This window comes from Panthera pardus, unplaced genomic scaffold (assembly GCF_024362965.1).
Source record: "Panthera pardus isolate Hobbes unplaced genomic scaffold, ASM2436296v1 HiC_scaffold_370, whole genome shotgun sequence".
In the NCBI taxonomy this organism is placed as follows: domain Eukaryota; kingdom Metazoa; phylum Chordata; class Mammalia; order Carnivora; family Felidae; genus Panthera; species Panthera pardus.
In genome coordinates, this window is record NW_026526955.1 from 1 (window position 1) to 25,275 (window position 25,275).

Sequence of the window (25,275 nt, forward strand, 5' to 3'; positions counted from 1 at the left end):
TACACAGACTAGCCAGTTAGGATCCATAGGAGTTCTCTGCAATCTGTTTTTGCTTCGTAAACTCATTCTGATTCAAGTCTATTACTACCAGTCAATGTTTTCTGCTTTCTGCTGAGCATTTCATTTCTTCATCACCATGAAGGTCATGGTAATCAACTACATTAATCATCAGAAAAATTCCTGGCAACCCTGAGCTTACTAAACAGGAGGGCCATGAACACTAACATCAATACCATCTAGATACCCTGTGATCAAGTATAAGGTACATTACTGAACTCTTTCTTGATGCTGAACCAACAGTTGGATAGCAGAGTATTAGATTTACAGTGGCCTTACATACAGCATTAACCCAGGCAAAGTTGAATAAATAAATGTTGAAGGTAGTATGTCTTTGAGGACCCACCAAAGTCCTCTGCTCAGGAACCTAACCTACCTGACACCTGAAGCAAGTGTCCCCTGGAGTTATCGCCAAGCTGCCATTATTACAACCAAGTCCCACTACAGCAAGTGAAGCAAGGATCTACTTCAAACAAAATCACTTCAAACAGTGGTTATACACTCACCCTAGCCGTCTCCTGAAAACAGAAAAATGCATCAACTAACCTTTAGTGTCTTATTGTGACGCTGAAGTTCCCTGCAAAGAGACTCTAGTTTGCTTCTTGCCAAGATGGCCTTGCTGTGTTCACTCTGCAAGTGAACTTTCTCTTTGATGATCTGGGCTTGTTTCTTCTGCAGAACCTTCATTTGCTTCTGAACATTCCTGCTCTCCTCCAGCTAAAATTAACAAGTAGTTTATACAGTTAGAAAATAAAGTAAGAACCTCGGAGTTACAGTTGGCAGAATTGGAATTAGTCATGGAAACTTTTCTACTACTCTCTTATTCGGCTGAGATATAAAATGGCATGCAAATAATTTTGGTGTATTTAGAAAACAAACCACAATGTCTTTTTTAAAATTAAAAACAAAATAGATCTTTGAGGCAAACTTCTTATGAGTGAACACCATCTGGTTTTACTTTTCTACAAGAAATGGAAAAACTACAAGAAATGAAACAAAGAAGCAGCTCTTCGTGAAAAGAAGGCAATTTATTCTATTGTATGAGAACAGATAAAATGACAGTCTTGCTGACACTTCAGTAAAGCTCTCCTAAAGAAAAAATGTTGACAAGTCACACATTTCAAGAGCAAGAGCAAGAGCGACTTATCCAGGAGACTTATCAAACACTCTTACAGGCCACACGTTTAGAGCTACTAAAAACACCTTCATTGAAATTTCTTCTGGCAAAGAATAATTTTTCTTTGAATCTTACTACGGACTATGAGTATAGCATAATTCACCTGGCTATAGGTGCTACACAAATTATCTGCAACCCAACTGGTTTCCTGCCCACTCCCCATTCTTTCCTGCTGCTCATGTATCAGAAGCTGAGTAAAAACATTATTATGTCTATTGGAATTGAATTCTTTCATGGTAATACTAATAACAAATTACTGGTGATGCAGCTCAGACGTGACTACCTTAGGCACTAATGATGACATATTACACTGAACTGACTAGGTACGAGACACTGAGCTGATAAATATTAATGATAAAAAAAAAAAAATGAACAAAAAGGAGCCCGAGAAGATAGGCACCATTGCAAGTAATTGATATATTTGACATGGAGACACAGAAAGCCTGATGGCTTCTCTTTCCTCTACAAAAAAAGGCACAGTTGCAAACAATTTAGTTGCACTTTGCATAGTGCAAGAAAATTATTTGCAACTCCTGTGGAGAAGGAGGGCAGGTAGAAAGAAGTTGAGGGTTTATACAGTCAATGGAAAAAAGTGTCTAATATGTGGAGTTTTTATAATAGTGTAGTGATTGTAGACAGAGAGGTATTAAAATGACCATGAAGACCTAGTTGTGATTTCATCTGCCTGGCTGTATTTTTGGACACCTTGAGTGGGTTTCTGTCTGGCAGGTGAAATGGATGGACAAAGTGGAGCATGTATATTTCCAGAAAGACTGATTTTTATGGCATATGAAATCTAAGGGAAAAAAACAAACACAAAGACTGAAGGTAGTACAGGCAAGGTGAAAGTAGAAGCTCAATGTACTGCTTGCTGCAATGGTTACAGAGAGAACAAATATAGTGGGAATCCTTCAAAAAGTATTTTCTGGACTGGTGATACTCAGAATCTGAATGGAGTATCTGTACTTGTGGCTTTTGATGTCCTCTTATGGCTACATAAGGTACCCAAAGCAGAGGGTGGCCAAGGGGGTACAGAGATGAGATAGGTAATCAAGGACAAGGGTCACGGAACAAGAGACTGAAGTGACATCAGAGAAAGCTGTTCCACTCCTACAACTTCATTATTTTGGAACTCTGGAATCTATTCAAAGTCCTGCACCCTCCAAGGGCATGCTGAGCCAGTAAACAGTGGTTAATTTTGGTTAATTTAAGCCAACAGTGCAGGAGCAGATATTCACTCTTCACTCCACTCCCATGCTCCTGTGGCAGGTGACTATACTATCACATGTTCCTGCAGTGGCTTACAGGAGCCAGGTAAGCAGTAAGGCCTCAGTCTTTCAAAAATATCAAAGATATGTGTTTGACTGCGACTGACACATCTGATCACAAAGGTGCACACAGAGTGGTGGCCACCATCATTGCAGATGCCTCCCACCATATGAAGTGGCACGCAGGGTGTGTAGGGAAACAGACCCTACTTAATTACTATTTCCCTCATTTCACTTATCCTCTTTTCTTCTTTGGAGGGGAAGGCATACACTGAAGTACTATGACATTCAAAAACAACCATATATCTGTGGAAATTTAGAAAGTCACCCATGCAAGCCTACAATGAAAGACAACCAGGTAAGACCTTAAGTTTGCATTTCATTCTAATCTCTGACAGACCTTGTACAACACTAGCCAAACAAGGAAAGGCAAAGAGCAAAACCTAGGCAAAATAGAGAGAATCTAATATTCAAGTGACCATGTCATAATATTTAAATATCTAGTTTTCAACAACAGCAGCAGCAGCAGCAGCAACAACAACAACAACAACAGCAACAGCAACAAATCATAAGGCGTACAAAGAAGTAGGACAGTATGGCCAATTCAAAGGAAAAACGTAAGTCAACAGAAACTGTCCCAGACGAAGATCAGATGATAGAAATACCAAACACATTAAAACAACACCTTTAGCTCTTTACACTGCCCAAAGAGCTAATGGATGATGAGGATAAAGTCAGGAAAACAATGTAGGAATTAAAAGGAAAAAAAGTCCATAACGAGGGACCATAAAGAGGAACTAAAATAAAAATATGGAATTGAAAAATACAAAACTGAAGTGAGCAATTCACTACAAAGATTTAAAATCAGATATGACCAGACAAAAGAAAGAAATCAGTAAACTAGAAGATACGTCAATGTAAATTCTCAACTCCAGGGAATGAAAAAAAAAAAAAAAAATGAGGAAAAACCTAAGAGCATAAAGGACCTTTGGGACACCACCAAGTGGAGCAACATATGCACCGTGGGAATCAAAGAAGAGGGATGGGCAGAAAAATTATTGGAAAAAATAATGGCACAAACTTCCCCAAATTTGATGCAACATATGAATACCAAAAAGCTGGCTGAACACCAGGAAGGATAAACAGACACCCACACTGAGGCACATTATAATAAAAACTGCCCAGTGCCAATGACAAAGAGAAAATCTTGAAAGCAGCAAGAGGGAGAGTGACTCATCACCTATGAAGGAATCTCCATAAGATTATCAGCTAATTTCTCAGCAGAAGCCAGAAGTCAGTGGCCTTCAAAGTGCTGATGTGTTGGAGGGAGACAGTCCCTCCTGTATCTGACAAAACTGTCCTTCAAAACTGACGGAGAAATGAAGACATTCACAGATCCACAAGAGCTGAGGGGGTGGTGACCACATTCTTGAGTGCTGCTATCTCCTAGAGGGGAGTGTGTAAACATATATGCTCCTCCTGTTTTCACTTCTTATACTTTGGTTTGTTGTGACTATTGCCCGGGGGAGGGAGGACACCCCTTCATTGCCTGGCTCTAGTGGCCAGTGGGGACTATACTCATAGATCCCACAGGACTGTTACAAGTGGAGAACCATCCATGTGGGCTGAGCCAACACACACCAAGCACAGTGAAGAAATGGCAGACTGAAATGTAACCCAGTCTTTCTGTGGAAGAGGCCTATTAGCGTATCTTCAAAAGGCAGGCTTCTAAATTAAAGCATACATCTAGGAGCCAACTACAAATCCTCTATACAAGGCAGGAAGAGGAGGCACCATCTTCACACTCTACGTCTACCACGTCCCAGGAGATCAGCGTCTTCAAGGAAGGAGACTTTGTATATGTCTAGCACCACTGATTGCCAAGATGACACATCCCTGGAATGCTTGACTCTTGTGGCCAGCCAAGTTTGTGTTCACAGGTTCACAACACAGTAACAGATGAATAAACAGTTCTTAACTGTCTATCACCCAAGGGATTAGTGCACAGAGACCGTTCTGAAGGTTTATCCCTTAGCCTTCCTCTGAAAGAGTGTTATTTGCATACTTTGAAAGCTGCTGCCTTTGTAGCATCTGGCTTACAATCAGCCTGAATCTCAGCGATGGACTGTTCCCTTTGGGAAACTGACACACCCTCAGCTTCTGAGAGCCACTAAAAATAAAGTAGGTTGTGTGAACAGTCACAGCAGTTTCAGATAAAATCAAGAGCTAAGGCAAGGTTTATCTCCTACACAAGGCCACTGCTTTGGGACTGAGATGGATGGCTGTTTCATCTAATACATAGAACAAGGGCAGAAATTCAAGCAAAATAACAAAATGGAGGAATATGTTCCAATGTTAAGAATAAGACAAAACCTCAGATGAAAACCCTACTGACACAGAGGTAAGTGATTTACCTGATAAAAGGCAGTTCAAATTAACAGTCCTAAAGACGCTCACCAAGCCTGGGAGAAGAACAGATGAACAAACTGTGAATTATAATAAAGTAATAGAAAATACAAATTAATATTCAAATAGAAGTCATAGAAGGATATACACGAACTGAACTGCAATATATGCAAGAGAGGCTTGAGCAGCAGATTAGATGAAGCACAAAAAGGAATCAGTGAAGTGGAAGACAAGGCAGTGGAACTCACCCAATCAGAGAAGCAAAAAGAAAACAGAATTAGAAACTGCTTTAAGGCACACCAAGCTCACCAACATTCACATAATAAGGGTCCCAGAGGAGAAGATATTGAGAAAGGGGCAGAAAACATATCGAAGAAACAGCAGCTCCAAACTTCCCAAACCTGGGGAAGGATATAGACATCCAGATACAGAAAGCCGGCAGTGTTCCAAGTAACAATTCAAAGAGACCCATACGATAAACATAAATAAACTTTCAAATTAAAGACAAGGAGAGCGTCTAAAAGCAACAAGTGAAAAAACAAACAAACAAACAAACAAACAAACAAAAACACCCGGTATGTACAAGGGAATCCCCATAAAACAATCAGCAGACATTTCAGCAGAAACTGTGTGTAGGCTAGAGGGAAGCGGCACAATGTATTTACAAAGTAATGAGAGAGGAAAACCGAATTCACAAATGTGTGGAGATTAAACATCACAAAGTGAAAAACCAATGGAAATCTAAAGAAATAAACAAAGAAATCTAAAGAAATAAAAAAAAAACCTTCTGACAAATTAAAGTGGATAAACAACATACCAAAATTTGATGCAGCAAAAACATTCCTACTAGGGAAGTTCATAGTAATAAATACCTATATCAAGACACAGAGCCCAAGTGAACCACCTACTTTATACCTCAAGGAACTAGGGGAAAAAGGAATAAACAAAGCCCAAAGTTAGTAGAAGGAAGGAAATAACGCAGATCAGAGTGGACTAAAAGGAACAGCGACTACAAAGGCAGTAGAAAAGATTAGGGACAGCTAATGTTCTTAAAAACAAACGGCAAATTTAGCTACATTAACCAAGTACACTACAGAACTCAAAAAAAATCAGAAACGAAGGAGACATTACAACACATACCACAGAATACAAAGGATTATGAGACTATCATGCACAATTGTAGAGCAAAAGAATAGGTCAACCTAGAAGAAATGGATAAATTCCTAGAAAAGATAACCCAAGAGCACAATGACAAAGGAACAGAAAATATGAAAACACAAATTTCAAATAATAAGACTGACTCGGTTATTAACAATTTCTCCACAAACTAAACTCTAGGACCCATGGCTTCAACGTTGAATTCAATCCAAATTTTAGAAAATTAACACTATATACCTCAATCTCTTTCAAAAAAAAAAAAAAACAAAACTGATGAGGGAACATTTCCAATCTCATTTTCATGAGGCAAAGTCTTACTGTGACAGCAAAACTAGACAAGGACACAACAGGGAAGGAAATCACATGCCAATATCCCTGAGCAACAGAGATGCAAAACTCCTCAACAAAATATTAACAAACCAAATTCAACGATACAATCAACGAAACATATACTATGATCAAGTGGGATTTATTCCAAGAATACAAGGATGGTTTGACATTCACAAATCAAAGCTACTCTACGATAATAAAATAAAGGATAAAAATCGTGTGATCATCACAATAAATGCAGAAACATCAACATCCATTTATGAGATAAACACTGTTGACAAAGTGGTTTGCAGGAAAGACACCTCACTGCAATGAAGACCATATATGAAAGCCCACACCTAACATCATAGCCCAAGGTGGAAAGCTGACAGCTATTCCTCTAAGATCTGGAAAAAGACAAGGATGCCCACTCTCACCACTTTTAACTCTATAGACTATCAGAAATCCTGGACAAGCAATTAGACAAGAAAACAAATAATAATAAAATAATCCAAATTGGAAAGGAAAAAGTAAGGATCCCTAATTATAGATGACATTATATCATATGTATAGAGAAGCCTAATGAGTCCACCAGCAAACTTCTAGCACTAATACCTGAATCAGTAAAGTTACAAACTGTGAAATTAGTATACCAAAATCAGCTGTGTTTCTTTCTATCCAAGGAGGAATTGGGAAAACAACCCCTTTTACAGTTACACTAAAAATAATAAAATATCTCAGAATAAATTTAAACACAGAGATGAAAGACCTGCACTGAAAACTATAAGACACCAATGGAAAAAAAAATGCATAAGATACAAATAAATGGAAAGAGATTCCATGCTCATGAGGGTAGAAGAATCAACATTTTTAAAAATTATGTTTATTTATTTTTGTGTGTGAGAGGGAGAGAGACAGGGCGCGAGCAGGGGAGGGGCAGAGGCAGAGGGAGGCGCAGATTCTGAAGCAGGCTCCAGGCTCCGAGCTGTCAGCACAGAGCTGGACATGGGGCTCAAACTCATACACACCGCGAGATCACGACCTGAGCTGCAGTCAGATGCTTAACCGACTGAGCCACCCCGGTGCCCCAAGAATGAACATTTTTAGGATGTGCATCCTAGTCAAGGCAGTCTACCAAGTCATGAGATCCCCATCCAAATTCCAGTGGAACAAGAACAGAAACAGTACAAGCCTAAAATACACACAGAACCAGAGAACCACTATGGTGATTACTTTCGAGGTTTCTCAGAAAATGAAAGGTAGTAGAACTTCCATATTCCACTTGTAAGTCTTTTGGGAAGGAGATGAACATTCAAACTAAAGAATATATGTACCCTAAAGCATTATTTACAGTAGCTAACAAAGGGAAACACTAAGCGTCCACTAATTCATGAATGGATAAAAAAGTCACACACACACACACACACACACACACACACACACACACACCCCCAATGAGAGAGGGCAGGCATATTATTCAGATATAAAAATGTAAGGGAATGCTGCTGTTGGCAACAACATGCATGGAACCTGAGGACATTACGCTAACTGAAACAAGTCAGACAGAGAAAGACAAATGCTATGTGATCTGATCTACACGTGGGTCCTAAAACAAAAACAACACAAATTCTGGTGGTGGCCAGAATCAGGGTTGGGGGAGCCAAGAATGGGTGACTGTGGTCAAACGGTGCAAACTTCCACTTATTCCATAAATAACTCCAGAGGATGTAATGTACTGTATCTTGACTACAGGTAATGACAAATAGTGTACCGTATCTTTGCCAGCTGACAAGGCAGAAGATCTTAAAAGTTCCCATCAGAAGACAAATAAAATTTGTGACTATGTGTGTTGATGGATGTTAACTAGATTTATTATGATCACTTTCCATTGTGTACAGGTATCTAATCATTAGGTTGTACAAGTTATAACACTTATATCTCAATAAAAAAAAAAAATGCTAGTAAGTAACTCAATGAGCAGATCAACACATGGTCCTTCTACATACTGCCTGCAAGAGATTCACCTTAGGTCCAAAATACAAACAGGTAGAGAAAAACAGGTAGAAGAGGATATTCCATACAAAACGTACCAAAAGACAAATGGGATGGCTATACTAACATCAGGACATTGTTAAGGAGGCAGTATTACCAAAGTGATCTACAGATTCAATGCGTCCCTATCAAATTACCAGGGGTGTCTCTTTTACAAAAGTGCAAAGATCCATTCTAAAATGATATGGAATCTCAAGGGACTAGAAGAGCCAAATACTGAAACAACAAAACAAAACAAACAAAACAAAACAAGAAAACAGTTGAATGACTCACATCTCCTGACTTTAAAACTTAAAACAAGGCTACAATAATCAAAATGATGTGGTGTTGGGATGAAGACAAACATGAAGATTAATGAAAGTAAGAGCACAGAAATAATTTCTCAAACACATTTTCAGATGATTTTCCACAAAGGGTGCCGAGCCATTCGGAGGGCAAAAATCTGCCCCTGCAACAAAAGATGCTGAGGAAACAATAGCCACATTAAACAAAAAAGAAGAAGAAGAAGAAACGAAAACAAGAATGAAGCTGGACATTGAACACCATACGCAATAATTAACTCAGAATAGCTGAAAGCTCAGGTAACCTCAGGAAGAAGACAAGGATGTCCACTCTCACCACTTATCAATGATTACTGTAACGCCTAGCCACAGAAATCAGACAAGAAAAAGAAATGAGAGGCATCCACACGGGAAAAGAAGAAATTAAACTGTCACTATTTGCAGATGACAGGTCCTATACATAGAAAATCCTAGAGACTCGACCAAAAAAATAAATAAGTAAATAGTATAAGTAATAAACTAATTAGGGAAAGTGGCAGGATACAAAATTAATACGCAGATACCAGAAGTGAGTCTTTACAGTAACACGAAGTAGCAGAAAGAGAAATTAAGGAAGTAACACCATTTACAATCTTACCCAAAAAATAACTACGTAAATAACGCTGTGAATAAACTTAACCATGCAGGGTAAAACATCTCTACTTGAAACACTGTCAAACACTGATGTAATAAATTGACGATGACCCAAACTAAATGGAAAGACATTCCCAAAGACATTCCATATTCATGGATTGGAAGACATTCATGCTAAAATGCCCATATTGCCCAAAACAATCTACACATTGAATGCAATCCCATCAGAGTACCAACAGTAGCCCTCACAGAACTAAAACAAATAATACCAAAATTGGTAGGAAACCCCCAAAGACCCTGAATAGACAAAAAAAAAAAAAAAAAAAAAAAAATCCTAATAAATATTGATGTAGAAACAGGAGGCATCCCAATACCAGATTTCAGGATATAGTACAAAGCTGAAGTATTTAAAATATTTGGTACTGGCTCAAAACACACACACAGGCATGCACGCACACGCACACGCACACGCACACGCACACGCACACGCACACGCACAGATGAATAAGACAGAACAGAAACCCCAGAAATAGACCCACAACTATACGGCCAACTCATCTTCCACTAAGCAGGAAAGAATATTCAGGGGGAAAAAGAAAAACAAATGGCTCTGGGAAATCTGCACAGCAACGTGCAGAAGGATGAACCTGGACCACTTTCTTCACCATACACAAAAATCAATTGAAATTGGACTGAGTATGTGTGAGACCTGAAACCATAACACTCCTAACAACAGGACCCAGGCAGAAATGTCTCTGACATCTACCATAGCAACACTGCCTCGATGTCTCCTGAGGCAAGGAAAACATAAGCAAAACAAACTATTGAGATAATGACAAAATACAAGCTTCTGCACAGCGAAGGAACAGGAGACAATCTACTGGATGGGAGAAGATGTGGGCAAGTGACAGATCTGATAACGGGTTAATACCTGAAATATATAAAGAACTGATACGACTTGGGCGAACACAGCTCTCCTGAGGTCGACTCCCAGGAACACCCAGGAAATCGATCTGCAATGTGTGTGTGGAGTGGCAGAACCATCTCCAGAGTCAGAGGGAGACAACATGGGAGGTGCGAGGTGCATGGAAGTGAACTGGGTGACAGAGAAATGGTGATGCCATGGAGGGAGGGAACCCTTTCCACAGAGAGACGAAACGAAGAGAAAAAGAGGGGCGCTGAGTTCGCAAAAGAGGAAACCCTCTCTGACCATGGGACTGGGGCCAAAAAATACACAAAAAGGGCCACAGGTGTTTGTTTGTTTGCTGTTTGTTTTGTTTTGTTTTCAAACAGCATTTGGAACTCAAACTCAGGTTTTGGAAGTGTGTGACTTTCTCAGGAGCAGAGCTGTGGCTTCCTGGGGAAGAGAGAAATGGTCCCAGGGTACATAGCATGGTATAGAGATACCCGGGGTGCATTGGGAGACAACATTCCTCTTCCTGGAGTACTTTTGCAACAGGGTATATTACTATCTCAAGGACCAAAGACCCTGCCAAGCCCCAGCACAAAGCCGTCCATCAGCAGGGGACAGAGGTGCATCCAGAGGGAATATAGCTTTTGCCGCTTTTAGCAATGCTACACCATAGATTCCGCACACTGTGCAGGCGGGGGACTGATTATCAGGGGCACGATTTCAGACAGTGTGGAGAGGCTCTAATCTACAGGAGGGAGTGGGGATCCATGTGAGACCAGGTCCATTAAGGCTTTGGGTTCTGAATCCCAGCCCCCCCCCCCCCAAAAAAAAAAAACAAAAACAACAACAACAACACAGAAGAGTTGTGGCACACTGTGAACACACTGCCTTCGCTCTTCTGTTAGGACTATTTGAAGAGCCGGGAGTGGAAGATCCCCTGTCCATGAGGCAAGAGATTAGAGTGGTGCCATTGCCTGCCAGAACACAAACAGGGTCAGACTTTAGAGAGCAGCACAGCAGCCCCCAGTGGATGAGGGACCTGCTGCTCCCTGCCTGTCAACTGAGAGGCAAGACTGATGCTGAGCGAGGCAGCAGGCTGGTCTCCCAGAAGACCAGCACCGACAGCACCCCACAAGCACCAAGTGTACTGAAAATCAAGTGTCCAAATGACACCCACAGTTCTGGTGGAAATAAGACCAGGCTTCCTTATTTATTTTATTTTACTTTTTTCATTTAAACTCAGGTTCATAGTCTCTTGTTTATTTTTCATTTATTTTTCTCGTTTTGGGTCAGGGTTTTTTTTTCTTTCTTCTCTTCACTTTCTCAGTTTTCTTTTGTCTTTTCTTATTGTATTGAAATATTGGGACAGTCATGTGAAAACAAATGATAAGCCATATCACATACACTTTGCATACAAGGCACTTAAGTTTACTCACCATATAGAAAACTCCTGTAGAGGCCAATGGCAGGATGCCCCGAGATGGGCCACTTTGGCACAAAGATTATTTCCAGTTAAAAACAGTCACAACCGAATAGACTCAGCAAAAGTTTGTTGTTGTTTTTTTAAATTTTTTTTTAAATGTTTTTTTTCTTTAGAGAGAGAGAGAGAGAGAGAGAGAGAGATTGATTGAGAGAGAGGCACGAGCTCGCGAGGGGCAGAGAGAGGCAGACACAGAATCCAAAGCAGGCTCCAGGCTCTGAGCTGTCAACGCAGAGCTTGACGTGGGGTTCAGGCTCACAACTGTGAGATCGTGACCCGAGCTGAAGTCAGTGGCTTAAGCAACTGAGCCACCCAGGCGTCCCAACTCAGCAAAAGTTTTTGACCCTCTTGTCTCCCTCAGCTGACTCAAGACAACTTAGATGGAGGAGCTGCTCCTGGAAGGAGCAATCTGCACAGATAACTACATTATGATAAGAACGAGGGGTGGAAGACAGGGATTGAAGCAGGTAAAACAAGGAGGAATTCAGCAAAGCCTTTTTGTGAAAATTCCTATGCCCCATTGTCTGCAAACACTTTATCTACTCTCTATCTTTTTCCTGTGATTTGCACACCTTCCCTTTGAAAGCCCAGACTCCTACCTGCTTCTCCTTAGTGCAGAATGATGTATGTCACATATATCCAGTCTTTCAATTTTGTGTTGGTGTGGAGTCCCCATGTATATGAAATTGAATTTGATGTTTTTTCCTGTCACTCTCCTCGTATCAATCTGATTCACAGTCCAGCTAGAAGGATCTTGAAGGGGACATGGAATTCCTTCCTCCCCAACAATGTTATGGAAGTTCACTCAAACAGAAAAGAAAAGGGAAAAAAAAAAAACCCACCCTAGAGGAGCTAAGACGGAGGTGTGGTAGGAGGACCCTAGGCTTGCTTTGTCCCTCGAACACAGCTAGATAACCATCAAATCATTCTGAGTACCCACGAAAATGACCTGAGGACTGACAGAAACAAACTCCACAAGTAGAGAGAGACAAGAGGCCACACGAAGAAAGGTAAGAAGTGCAGAGACATGGTTCGGGAGGGAAACAGACTGCAGGTGCTGCAGAGTGCAGAGAACCCTAGTCACAGAGAAGGGTGAGAAAGAGGCACACTCAGGGGAAGACACAGGAACATTTCCCCAAAGGCACTCACTCCACAACGAGAGGGGGTGAATTTTGTGAGCTTTTGTAAACAGTGGGGTTCAAAGCCTGGAGTTTCACAGGTCCCCAGGATAGCTGGGATGGAGATCTGAGGACGGTGCCCTACTCCTGGAGAGAAGACAGGCAAACAACTTCTGGGCAGATGGCATGTTCTAAGGATCACCTCAGTGGGCAGGGAGAGACTGCTGGTTTGTTTTGGAACACATCTGTGAGGCGTGGCATTGCCTCTGTGGAGACAGAGGAGCTGGTGGGCACCATTTCCTCTGCTCCTGAGCGGAGGTGCAGAGACACATCCTCAGGGCAGCTAACCACAACACTGCACAGCAGGCTTGCTCCAAATCCCACACCCTTGTGCTCTGGTGTGACTGCCCTTCTGTACCAAACCTGCATCTGTCGCAGCACAGCGAGAACCTTTCCCAGAGGACCGGTGCCAATCTCCCCAACACCAGGACCCTGAAGTTTGGAAGTTTAGAAGTCAGCAGAGCTGGCTGGGGTAAACCCCAAATGCACTGTGCTCCTCTGGGCCGGCAAGTAACGCGGAATAGACAGAAGACAGCAATCTGAAAGACACCTAGACACATGAGGGGAAAGTATTCACTCTTCTTCGGGGGGACTTCCCTGAGAGCATAAGCATGAACTCCTCTCTCCAGAAACAAGGGGCCTGGCTAGGTCCCATTTCTGTCCCCCCGCCCCCACCATAAGCCACTTCAGTAAATAGCACAGTGCCCACACAGTGGATGCCTGACCTGCTAACACCGAGTCCTGCCCCCCTGCACTCTGCTGGCACCGCTTCTGTGCATAGAAGCCAGTGCAGGGGGCGCCTCCCCCAGAAGACCAGCACACATCCCCCACACCCCACGTGTACCGACCATTGAGTTGTGCAGGACTTCAGTTCTAGTGGAACTAGCATCAGGTCTCTTTTACCATGCCTGCTTAAAAACTTACCCCACTCTGGCCAAGGACCCAACACTGTCCACTGCAGGTAAAGAGAGCATCTGCAGATGACTGGCCTGAGGGACAGAGCAGCCACAGCAGAGCAGCAGAGCACACCAAGCATACACCACAGACATTCCCTGAAGCATGAAGTCCTGCACACTGTATGACTGGTTCTTCATAAAGCCTTTAGTCTCACTGTGTGGGCACCGTGGGCACTGTGGGCACAGGAAACATATCAGGCTTTTCTAACACAGAGAAGAAGACAGAGACCTAGACAAAGTGCCAAGAAGAAGGAATTCATCCCCAAAGAAACAACAAGATAAGGTCACAGCCAGAGATCCAACCCCAGCAGATGTAAGTAACATGCCTGGTGGAGAATTTAAAGCAACAACCATAAGGATACTGGCTGGACTTGAGAGAACAATGGAAGACATCAGGGGCGCCTGGGTGGCTCAGTCGGTCAAACGTCCAACTTCGGCTCACGTGATGATCTCGTGCTCTGTGAGTTCCAGCCCGACGTCGGGCTCTGTGCTGACAGCTCAGAGCGTGGAGCCTGCTTTGGACTCTGTGTCTCCCTCTCTCTCTGCCCCTCCCTTGATCATGCTCTCTCTCTCTCTCTCTCAAATAAAGAAGGAAATAAGTAAGTAAGTAAGTAAGTAAGTAAGTAAGTAAATATATAAATAAACAAACAAACATTAACAATTTCTTTTAGAACTTTTAGTAGAAGGGAGGAGGACATCAGGGAGGCCACCTTGATAAAGCAGTTATAACACAATCATTCAGAAATGAAAAAATAAAATAACAGCTTCATAACAGGCTAGATGGAAGGACCACAAGGCCGGAAGAAGCAGACGGATGAACAACTGATACGGAAGATAGAGTTATGGAAACTAAAGAAGGTGACAGAGGAGAGAGAGAAAGAAGAATTGTGGTGACAGATTTAGGGAACTCAGTGACTCCATCAAATGTAATAACATTCATATACTAGGAGTCCCAGAAGAAGAGAGAAAAAGGAGGAGAGAACATTTATTTGAGGAAACAAAACATCACATTCAGTGATAGGGAAAAGACAGCGCGTCCACGACAGAACTCCCATCAAAATTAACAAAAGTAGGACAACCCCAAGACGTACTGTAATTAGAGATACAAAAAAATAGGGACAGAGAAAAAGTGTTAAAATCAGCAAGACAGGGGTGCCTGGGTGAGTTAGTCCGTGGAGCGACCAACTCTGATTCTGGCCCAGGTCATGATCCCCGTGCTGCCTGGCCTCACTATTCTGTGAGGGCCTCACTGTTCTCACAGCGGGGGATGTGAGAGTCCCCAGTGGAGGGAGGAGAGGTTGCAGTGGCGCCATTTCCCCTCCAGCACCAACACGGTGGGTGGGACTTCAGAGAGCAGTACTGCCACTGCCAGTGGAGGCAGGACCCGCTGACACCCCACCCTGTCCATCCGTGCCTGGCAACTACTTATTTACTGGGGAAGGAAACAGGCATTCAAGTCCAAAAGGCACAGAGAACTCCCCTCAGAATCAACAAAAGCAGGTCAACACCATGACGTATCATAGGGAAACTTGCAAAATATAGGGATAAAGAGAGCATTCTGGCAGAGAGGAGTTAAGATGGCAGGGCAGCATGGAGACCCTGAGTTTGTCTCATCCCTGAAATGCAGACAGATCAGCATCAAACCATTGTAAACACCTGGGAAAATTGGTCTGAGGATTAATGAAACAATCTGCACACCTTGAGCCTCAGAACTTGGCAGGTCTGTGGTGCGAAGAAGTAAACCGGGGTAGAGAAAAGCCATGGAGGGCAGGGAGCCATTTTGGCAGAGAGAGAGCAGAGAGGGAAAGAGAAAAGGGGGAGAGTGTGGGACATCGGGAGCGTGCAAGAAGAGAACTCTCCCTGAAAGTAGCTGGAGAGAGGGACAGAGAAAAGGGTGAAAACACTCAAAGAGGACTGGACAAGAAATCTGCTCCCTATCACCACTGATGGGGGGAAAGGAGAGCATTTCAACAGCACAGGACTGTGTTAACAGTGGAGCACGAGTCTGACGTTTCAGAGCTCAGTGCCTGGTGGTGCTCTGGTGACAAAGTAGGGAGAATCTCCCAGGAGCAGGCAGCGTGGCCTGCGGGGTCCACGTGCCACATGGGGAGAAGCAATTTCCCTGCGTGGAGAGAATCTGGTAGAGGCCATATGGCCTCTGGCCTCCCCACGGGAAAAGACCCCACAGGCCCAGGAGAGCTGCCTCATTTGCTGGCATTGAGACAAAGACGCCAGAGTGCAGAGAAACCTGGCCCCAGCTGCGTGCTGTGATCCGAACCTTTGAGGGTGTGCTGGCGCACAACCGTTTTCTGGGACAAGTCGTCACCTGCCCATTGCTCCCAGATAACTGGCGTGTGTCCAATCCGGGGGAATCTCTGAAGCCTGGGGTTCTGAGACACAGTCCCATCGGAGATCCAACTCTGGAGGGAAGTGCTGCCTGGCCGGCGGACAGCCTGGACACAGACAGTGTGGATGCAGGGAGTGGACAGAGGCCTGAGACAAAGGAGGGGTGCTTCCTCACGTGAGGGTACAAAATTCCCATTCCAGAGACTGGAGAGCTAGCTGAGTGAAGTCATTTTCTTCTCTAGCGTGCGCCCCCTCCCACACACACTCATCAACGCTAGTGAGCTAAGCAGCGCCACCCAGCGGAAAACAAAGTCCACCCCCGCCCCGAGCCTGACCAACCTGTGTCCTCCAGACACATCTCCCAGAAGACCAGAACAAATCCCTCCACCTGTCAAGTCTGTGGACTACAGCGTACTGCAAAATTTCAGTTCTAGGGAAAAGTGGAGGCAACCCCACTCGGATTTCATTCCGTACGCTTCTTCATCTGTTCATTCTCTTTGCTTCTGTTTTTCTGATGTGTTCTGTTCTCTTTTGTTATGTTGGTTCCTTTTTCTTGCACTCAGAAGGAACAACTTTTTTTTTAAATTGTTCAAGTTTAAAAAATTTATTTTGTTTTCTTTAACGGTTTTATTCGACTTTACTATTTAAATTCTTTTTAATGTGTTCATTTTTTAAGCTCTGTTTCCTTTCTCTTTTAGTCCCTTTAATATCAAGCATCTCTTAACATGCAGACAGATGCATACCTAGGATCTAGCTTCCTTTAAATGATATTTTTGTTTTGTTTTTAATATTTTACTTTTAACTCTTTAAGTTATTAATTTATTTCTCCCTCCAACATGACAAGATGGAGGAATTCACCCAAAATGAAACGAGAAGAAATGACACCTAAGACGTAATCAACACAGATACATGTAAGATGTCTGAACTAGAATTCAAAACCACAATTATAAGACTACTAGCTGGGGTTGCAAACAGCACAGAAGACACCAGAGGAACACTTTCTGCAGAGATAAAAGAACTAAAAGCTAATCAGGCCAAAATGAAAAATCCTATACCGAGATGCAATCAGGAATGGCTGTCATGACGGCAAGGATGGAGAAAGCAGAGCAGCAATTCAGTGATATAGACCGTAAGACTATGGAAAATAATGGAGCAGCAAAAGAGGTAGGAAACAAATGCAAAAGATCACGATACAAGACTTAGGTGACTCAACCACTTGTGAAAGAGGAAGGACATTCATATCCTAGAAGTTCAAGAGGAGGAATAGAGAAAACAAGGGGCAGAAGGTTTATGTGAGCAAATTGTAGCAGACAACTTTCCTAATCCGGGGAAGGACACAGACATCAAAGTCAAGGAGCACAGAGAACTCCCATTAGATTCAATGCAAAATAACCAACTCCAAGGCATATCATAGTCAAATTCACAAAACACACAGACAAGGAAAGAATAATGGAAACAGCAATGACAAAAACAGTTCTTCACCTACACGAGGAAGCAGGCCAGGCTTACAGCATATCTGTCCACAGGAACTTGGCCAGCTATAAAGGAGAGGCAGGATACTTTCACCGTGCTGAATCAGAAAAATCACGCAACCAAGAATGCTTTATCCAGAACTGCTGTCATTCAGAATGGAAGGAGGGATAGAGTATTCCAGACAAGCCAAAACTAAAGGAATCTGTGGCCACTAAACAGGCCCTGCAAGGAGTCTCTAGGAGGACTCTGTGAGTGTAGAAAGAAACAAAACGGAACAGAACAGAACAGAATGTAAAAGAAAACAAACAAACAAACAAACAAACAAACCACAAAACAGATCAAAAGCAACCAAAACCTAGAAAGGGCAAGAGAATTTCACCAAAAAGACCACCTCCACAATGGCACTAAATTCATGTCTAAAGGTAATGGACCCAATGCTCCAATCAAAAGGTAAAGGTAACCACTCTAAAGGTAAATGGGCCCAATGCTCCAATCAAAAGACCCAGGGCATCAGAACGGATTTCAAAACAAGGTCCATCCAAATGCTGCCTACACAACTCTCATTTTAGACTAAAGACACTTGCAGATTGACAATGAGGGGATAGAGAACCACCTATCGTGCTACTGGACATCAACAGAATGCTGGAGTGGCCACACCTGTATCAGACAAACTAATCAGACCAAATAATTAAGGGGTCTATCCATCAAGAAGATCCAGCAATCGTAAATAGTTACGTCTCCAAGTGGGACCACTCAAACATGTAAGCCAATTAAGAACAAACAAAGAAAATCATGGATACTAATACCATAACTGTAGGGGACTTAAATACCCCACTACAACAATGGACAGATCATCTAAACACAAAATCAGCCAGGATACAATGGCTTTGAATGACAGGCTGGACCAGATGGACTTAGCAGATATATTCAGAACATTTCATCCTAAAGCAGAAGAATACACATTCTTCTTGAGTGCACCTGGAACATTCTCCAGAACAGATCACACACTGGGTCTCAAGTCAGCCCTCAACATGTGCAAAAAAGATCGAGCTCATGCCATCCATACTTTCAGACCACAAGGCTATGAAACTTGTAATCAACCACAAGAAACAAGTTGGACAGCCCTCAGAAAGATGGAGGTTAAAGAATATCCTACTAAAGAACAAATGGGTTAACCAAGAAATTTACGAAACGATAAAGAAATACAGGGAAGCCAATGAAAATGAAAACACGGCAGTCCAAAGCCTTTGGGAGGCAGCAAAGGCAGACCTAAGAGGTTTGCAAATCAGGCGTATCTCGAGAAGCAAGAATGTCCCCAAACACACAATCAAAACTTGGCCCCGAAGGCGCTGGAAAAAAGAACGGTGAATAAAGCCCAAAACCAGAGGAAGAAGGCAAATGATACAGATGAGAGCAGAAATCAATGACATCGACTGATCAACGGACCAGTAGAACAGATCAACGAAACTAGGAGCTGGTTCCCTCAAAGAACTAACAAAACTAATAAACCCTAGACAAAAATAAAAAATAAAAAGGAAAGGACTCAAAAAATAAAATCAGGAATAAAAATAAGAGAGATGACCATCAGTACTTCAGAAATACAAACAATGATAAGAGAATATTATGAGCAGTGATATGCCAACAAACTGGGCAATCTGGAAAAAATGGACAGACTCCTAGAAGCATGTAAACTACCAAAACTGAAACCGAAGATATAGACAATTTGAACAGACCCATAACCAGTAAGGAAACTGAATCGTAGTCAAAGCTCTCACAACAAAAACATTCCAGGGCCGGATGGCTTCCCAGAGGAATTCTACCAAACAGTTAAAGAAGGGTTAATACCTCTTCTTTCAAAGCGGTTCCAAAAAGTAGGAACGGAAGGAAAACTTCCAAATTCATTCCATGAGGCCAGCATTACCCTGAAAAATGCTGTTTCGAAGGCGCAGATGCACCCAAATGTTTATCGCAGCAGCACTCTCAACAACTGCCCATCTAGGGAAAGAGCCCAGCAGTCTTTTGACTGATGAATGGATAAAGAAGAGGTAGTGTATTTACGCAGTGGAATATTACTTGGCAGTCAGAAAGAATGAAATCCTGCCATTTCCAACAACGTGGATGGAAGTGGAGTGTATTACGCTAAGCGAAATAAGTCAGTCAGAGACAGACAAATACCACACAACTTCACTCATATGTGGAATCCAAGAAACAAAACAGATGGACGTAGTGGAAGGCAAGGAAAAAGAAGGTAAAAACAGAAGGGGGACACATAAGAGACTCTTAAATACACAGAAGCAACTAAGGATTACTCGAGGGAGGAGCACGGGGGATGGACTAAACGCGTGATGGACATTAAGGAGGACACTTGTTGGGATGAGTACACCTGGGTGTTACAGAGAAGTGATGGATCACTAAATTGTACGCCTGAATCCATTGTGACCCTCTCTGTAACTTGACTTTAAATAAAAGTTAAAAAAAAGAGACAACAAATTCTGAAAACAGCTAGGGATGAAAAAGGTCCTTAACCTACAAGGCTTGAAGTTAGCAGCAGACCTGTCCTCAGAAACCTGGCAGGTCTGAGGAGAGGAACAGGAAATACTCACGGTGCCGAATGGGAAAAATGTGCAACCGGGAATTCTTTATCGAGCACCAGCAAGGCTGTCACTCAGAACAGAAGGAGGGTTAAAGACTTTCCCAGACAGACAAAAACCAAAGCAGTTCGTGACCCCTAAACTACCAGGCAGAAAATGTTAAGGGGACCCCCTGAGTGGGAGATTAAAAAAAGAAGATAAAAGTCCTGAGCAACAAACACGGCAAAGGACCAGGTCACCTGAAACACCAACTCTACACGTTAACACGATGGCACTAAAATCGTATCTTTCGACAATCATTTTGAATACAAATGGACTAAATGCTCCATCCAAAAGGCATAGGGTATCAGAAGGGCTAAGAACTGACACAACTCAACACCAACCCTCCCCCTGCAATTATGCATTCAAAAATGGGCAGAGTGCTTGTTCAGATGTTCTTTTTTCCCCAAAAAACACACGCAGATGGCCAACAGACACATGAGAAGATGTTCAAACTCACTCATCTTCAAGGAAGTGAAAATCAACACAACGAGATTAGGGGCTGATACGTGTCCCAAAGGCTAAAATCCAAAACATAAGAAACGACATGTGTTGGTAAGAACATGGAGGAAAAGAACACTCTTGCAGTGCTGGTGGGAATCCAAACTGGTACAGTCATACTCTTTGGAAAGAGTATGGAGCTTCCTCAAACACATTAAAAACAGGATTACCATGTGAGTTGGTAATTCCACGACCTTTTGGAGGTATTTACCTCCAAAGAAAGAAAATGAAACCTTAATCCGAAAAGATACATGTCCCCCGATGTTTCTGGCCACACTGTTTATGAGAGCAACCTAAGACAAATGGATAAGAAAAACATGCACCTGCACAATGCAAAATTACAGAAAAGGAAGAGATCGTGCCATCTGCAACAACATGGTGGGACCTGGAGGGTGTACTGCTAACTGACAAGAAGTCAGACTGAGAAAGGCAAATAGAAATGATTTCACTCCTAAGGGGAATCAAAAATAAAACAATGAAATAAGCAAAGAAAATGCAGAATCAGACCCATACACAGAGAAGAAACTGATGGTTGCCAGAGGGGAGGAAGCGGCAGAATGGACAAAATGGGTGGAAGGGAGTGGGAGATACAGGCCTCCAGTTACGGAACGAGTCAGTCTCAAGAATCAAAGGCACAGTATTCGGAGCACAGTCAATGATGTAACAGCGATGTAATGGGACAGATGGAGCTAGTGATGTTGTAATAGCGATGTAATGGGATAGATGGAGCTATCCTGGCACACTTGTGGTGAGCATAACCTGATGTATAAATGTGTCAAATTCGCTATGTTGTACACCTGAATCCCATGTTGCAACCACACACAAATTTTGAGAAAGAAAGAAGGAAAGGAGGGAGGCAGGGAGGGAGGCAGGGAGGGAGGGAGGGAGGGAGGGAGGGAAGACGGGAGGGAGGGAGGAAGGAAAGAAAGAAGAGAGAGAAAGAAGGGAGGGAGGAAAGAAGGGAAGCCATGGGAGAAAGAAGGGAAGGAAAGATAGGGGAGGGGAGTGGACAGGGCGGAGGTAGGGGACAGGAGGGGAGGGGAGGGGAGAGAAGGGAAGGGAAGAAAGATGGAAACAAAGATAAAAGGAAGCAAGGCAGAAATGAAAGAAGGGAGAGAGAAGGAAGCAAGGAAAGAAGGAACGGAGGAGGACTGGAAGGAAGGAAGGAAGGGAGGGAAGGAGGGAGGGAGGGAGGGAGGGAGGGAGGGACAGGGGTAGGGAAGGAGGGAGGGAGGGAGGCAGGGAGGGAGGGAGGCAGGGAGGGAAGAAAGAAAGAAGGGAAGGAGGGAGGAGGGAGGGAGGGAGGAGGGAGGGAGGGAGGAAGGAAGGGGAGAGAGAGAGAAAAGAAAAAAATGAAAGAAGAAAAAAAAAAAAAGAAGAGAAAAGAGAAGAAAAGCCAAGCCAAGCCAAGCCAAGCCAAGCCAAGCCAAGCAAAGAGAAGAAAAGAAAAGAAAGAGAAAACCAAGGGGCAAGTATTTGGAAAAATCTTAAAACCTATATCCCAAATGTCTCTTGGTGGAAAAAAAAATGGATCCCGATTTACATGTCAGACCTAAACCTGTAAATGTCTTAGAAGAAAACTTGGGGAAATGCTTCATGCCATTGTAGTTGACAGGGATTCTTGGACTGACGCCAAAAGCACAGAAAGGGAAAAAAAAATAGCTTGACTTCATGAAAATTGAATATGTTGTGCATCAGAGAATACCATTAAGGGAGTGAAAAGGCAAGTGACAGAACAGAAGAAAGTATGGTGAAATTACGTATCATAAGATATTAACATCCACAACTTATAGGCAGTTCCTAAAGCACAAGAACAAAATAACAACCCAATTTAAAGATGGGCAAAAGACCTGAATAGACATGTCTCCAGAGCTGACCAACACATCGCCAATAAGCACATAAGAGATGCACACTATCACTAATCATTACAGAAAGCAAACAAAACCACCGAGTAAGACACCATCTCACAACCATTACGATGGCTCTTATTACACAAACAGAAAACAACAAATATTGGCAAGGCTGTGGCCTAATGGGATCTATTCTGGAGAAAGTTCCTTGAGCACTTGAAAGAAGGTGTGTTCTGTTGCTTTGGGATGCAATGTTCTGTATATAGCTTTTAAGTCTGCCTGTTCTATTGTGTTGTTTAAGGTCAATATTCCCTTACTGATTTTCTGTCTGGATGATTGGTCCATCGATGTAAATAGGGTATGAAAGCCCCCTACTGTCATTGTATACGTATCTATTTCTCCCTTTAGGTCTGTTAATGTTTGTGTTCTCTATGTGGGCGCTCCTATGTTGGGTCCATAGATATATAAACATGTTAGGTCCTCTGCTGGACTGACGGATTTTTCATTATGATATGCCCTTCTTTGTTCTTACACAGTTTTTATTTGTCAGGTTATTTTGTCTGATGTGACCATAGGTACCCCAGCTTTGTTCTGGTTTTCCTAAGCATGGGATGTCTTTTCCCATACCTTCACTTGTGGTCTGTGTGCATCCTTCCATCGTAAGTCATTCTCTCACAGGCAGCATATAGATGACTGTTGTTTTCCAAGTCCATTCAATCACTATGTTTTTTTGATTACACAATTTAGTCCTTTTACACTTGGAGTAGTTATGGATAGGTCTGTACTCGCTGCCGGCTGTTTTGCAGTTACTCTGTTTCTTTTCCTCTTGTCCAGCTCTCTGGGGTTTGAGGAGTTTCTTAAGTGGTATGCTTACATTCCTTTCTCAACGTCTTTTGGTTATCTACCACAGATTTTTGTCTTGTGATTACCAAGAGGCTCCCGCATGACATCGTGTGTGTGTGTGTGTGTGCGTGTGTGTGTGCGTGTGTGTGTGTGTCTATTTTGTGTTGTAACAACTTAAGTTAGGATGCATTCTAAAGCTCTACATTTTAATTCTTTGCTCATGTTTCGGGATGTTATGGCACATTCAAAAAAAAAAACCTTCTATCGTGTGTGTTCTCTCCGTGATTATTGTAGTTATGGTTAGTTTTACCACTTTTCCCTTTTAACTTTCAAACGAGGTTTGAAGTGATGAAGCCCCTGCCTTTATAGCCTTTCACCGTGAGCAGTATGATTTACACTTCCACGTTGTGTTGCTGATTGGTGTCCTTTCTTTTCAGTCTGAAGGACTTCCTTTTACAGTTTTAGATTTCACGTCTCCAGGATATCCTTTACCTCTCCTTCACTTCTGAATAACAGCGTTAGCCTGGTGGGTATTCTTAGTTAGTCACAAGTGTTCTGTTTGTTTCCTTTCAGAACTTTGAGTATATCATGTCACTGACTCTGGCCTGCAGAGTTTCTGCTGAAATACCTGCTGATAGGCTAACAGGGTTCCCTTGTATGTAAATTGGGTTGGTTTGGTTTTGGTTTTGGTTTTGTTCCCTTGCTGCTTTATAATAATCTTTGTCTTCAACTTTTAACGTTTTAAGTACAGTGTGTCTCAGTGTGGATGTCTTTGGGTTCATAATATTTGGAACTGTGCTTCCTGAATCTCAAGGTCTGTGCTTCCTGGATCTCAAGGTCTGTTTCCTTCCCCGGGTTAGGGGGGGTTTTCAGCTATTTTTTAAGTAAATTTTCTTCCTCTTTCTCACTTGGTTCTCCACTTGATGTTGTCCTGTAAGTCCCTTTAGCTATCTTCACTTTTTTCCCATCTTCTCTTTGCTCTCTGATGGTGAGCTCCACTGCTTTTGCCAAAAAGTTTACCGACCCTTTCTTCTACCTCACTTGGTCTGCTGTTGAAACTCTCTGGTGTATTTTTCAGTTCAGTTAATTGTATTCCACTGCTCGACCACTTCTCTTTGGCTTTTTTTCTTTTTTCTTTTCTTTTGTATTTTCGATCTCTTTGTTAAAGCGCTCACTGTTCTCATCCATTCTTCTCTCAGGTTTGGTGAGCACCTTCATGACCACCACTTGGGACACTTAACAGAGAAATTACCTGTTCTGTTTCATTAAGGCTTTGTTTGTTTGTTTGTTTGTTTGTTTGTTTGTTTGTTTTCCCGAGGTTGTATCTTGGTGTTTCTGTTGGAACACACTCCACTCTTTCTTCATTTTTCCGGACTCCCTGTGTCTGTTTCTATGCAACAGTTGAGGCAGTCACCCCTCCCAGTTTTGAGGGGATGCCTTGGGTAAGAGGAACCGCGGAGTTCAGCAATGCCCTAGGTCTTGGTTGTCTCTCAAACCTTCAGGATTGTCAATGGCCTATTTTGCCCTTCATAAACACGCATGTTCAGTGTGCCAAGACCTGTTGGGGTCCCAATGTAGGCGGATCTCAGTGAGCACTGAGATCTGTACTAATTGGAGTACAGCCCCAGGTAACACATTTTAAAATACGCAAATATATGCAGTTCTGTAGGACCAGAAGCAGAAGCTTCCATCTGGCTGTTTCCCAGAGCAGATGTGTAGCTCTTGCCTTTCCTGACGTGGCAATCCCCAACAACTCTGATTGCT

At 42.6% G+C, this 25,275-nt stretch overlaps 1 protein-coding gene across 1 annotated transcript in view; it reads right to left on the bottom strand.

The window, feature by feature from the left end:
• Positions 1-410: 410 nt before the first annotated feature.
• Positions 411-25,275, bottom strand: part of LOC128774658 (gamma-taxilin-like) — a gene marked incomplete at its 5' end in the record, with an annotated part of 39,207 nt that continues 14,342 nt past the window's right edge. The window contains one exon of the mRNA XM_053893700.1: positions 411-774. Within this exon, the coding sequence (XP_053749675.1) occupies positions 595-774 (180 nt within the window). The remainder of the gene's footprint in view (positions 775-25,275) is intronic.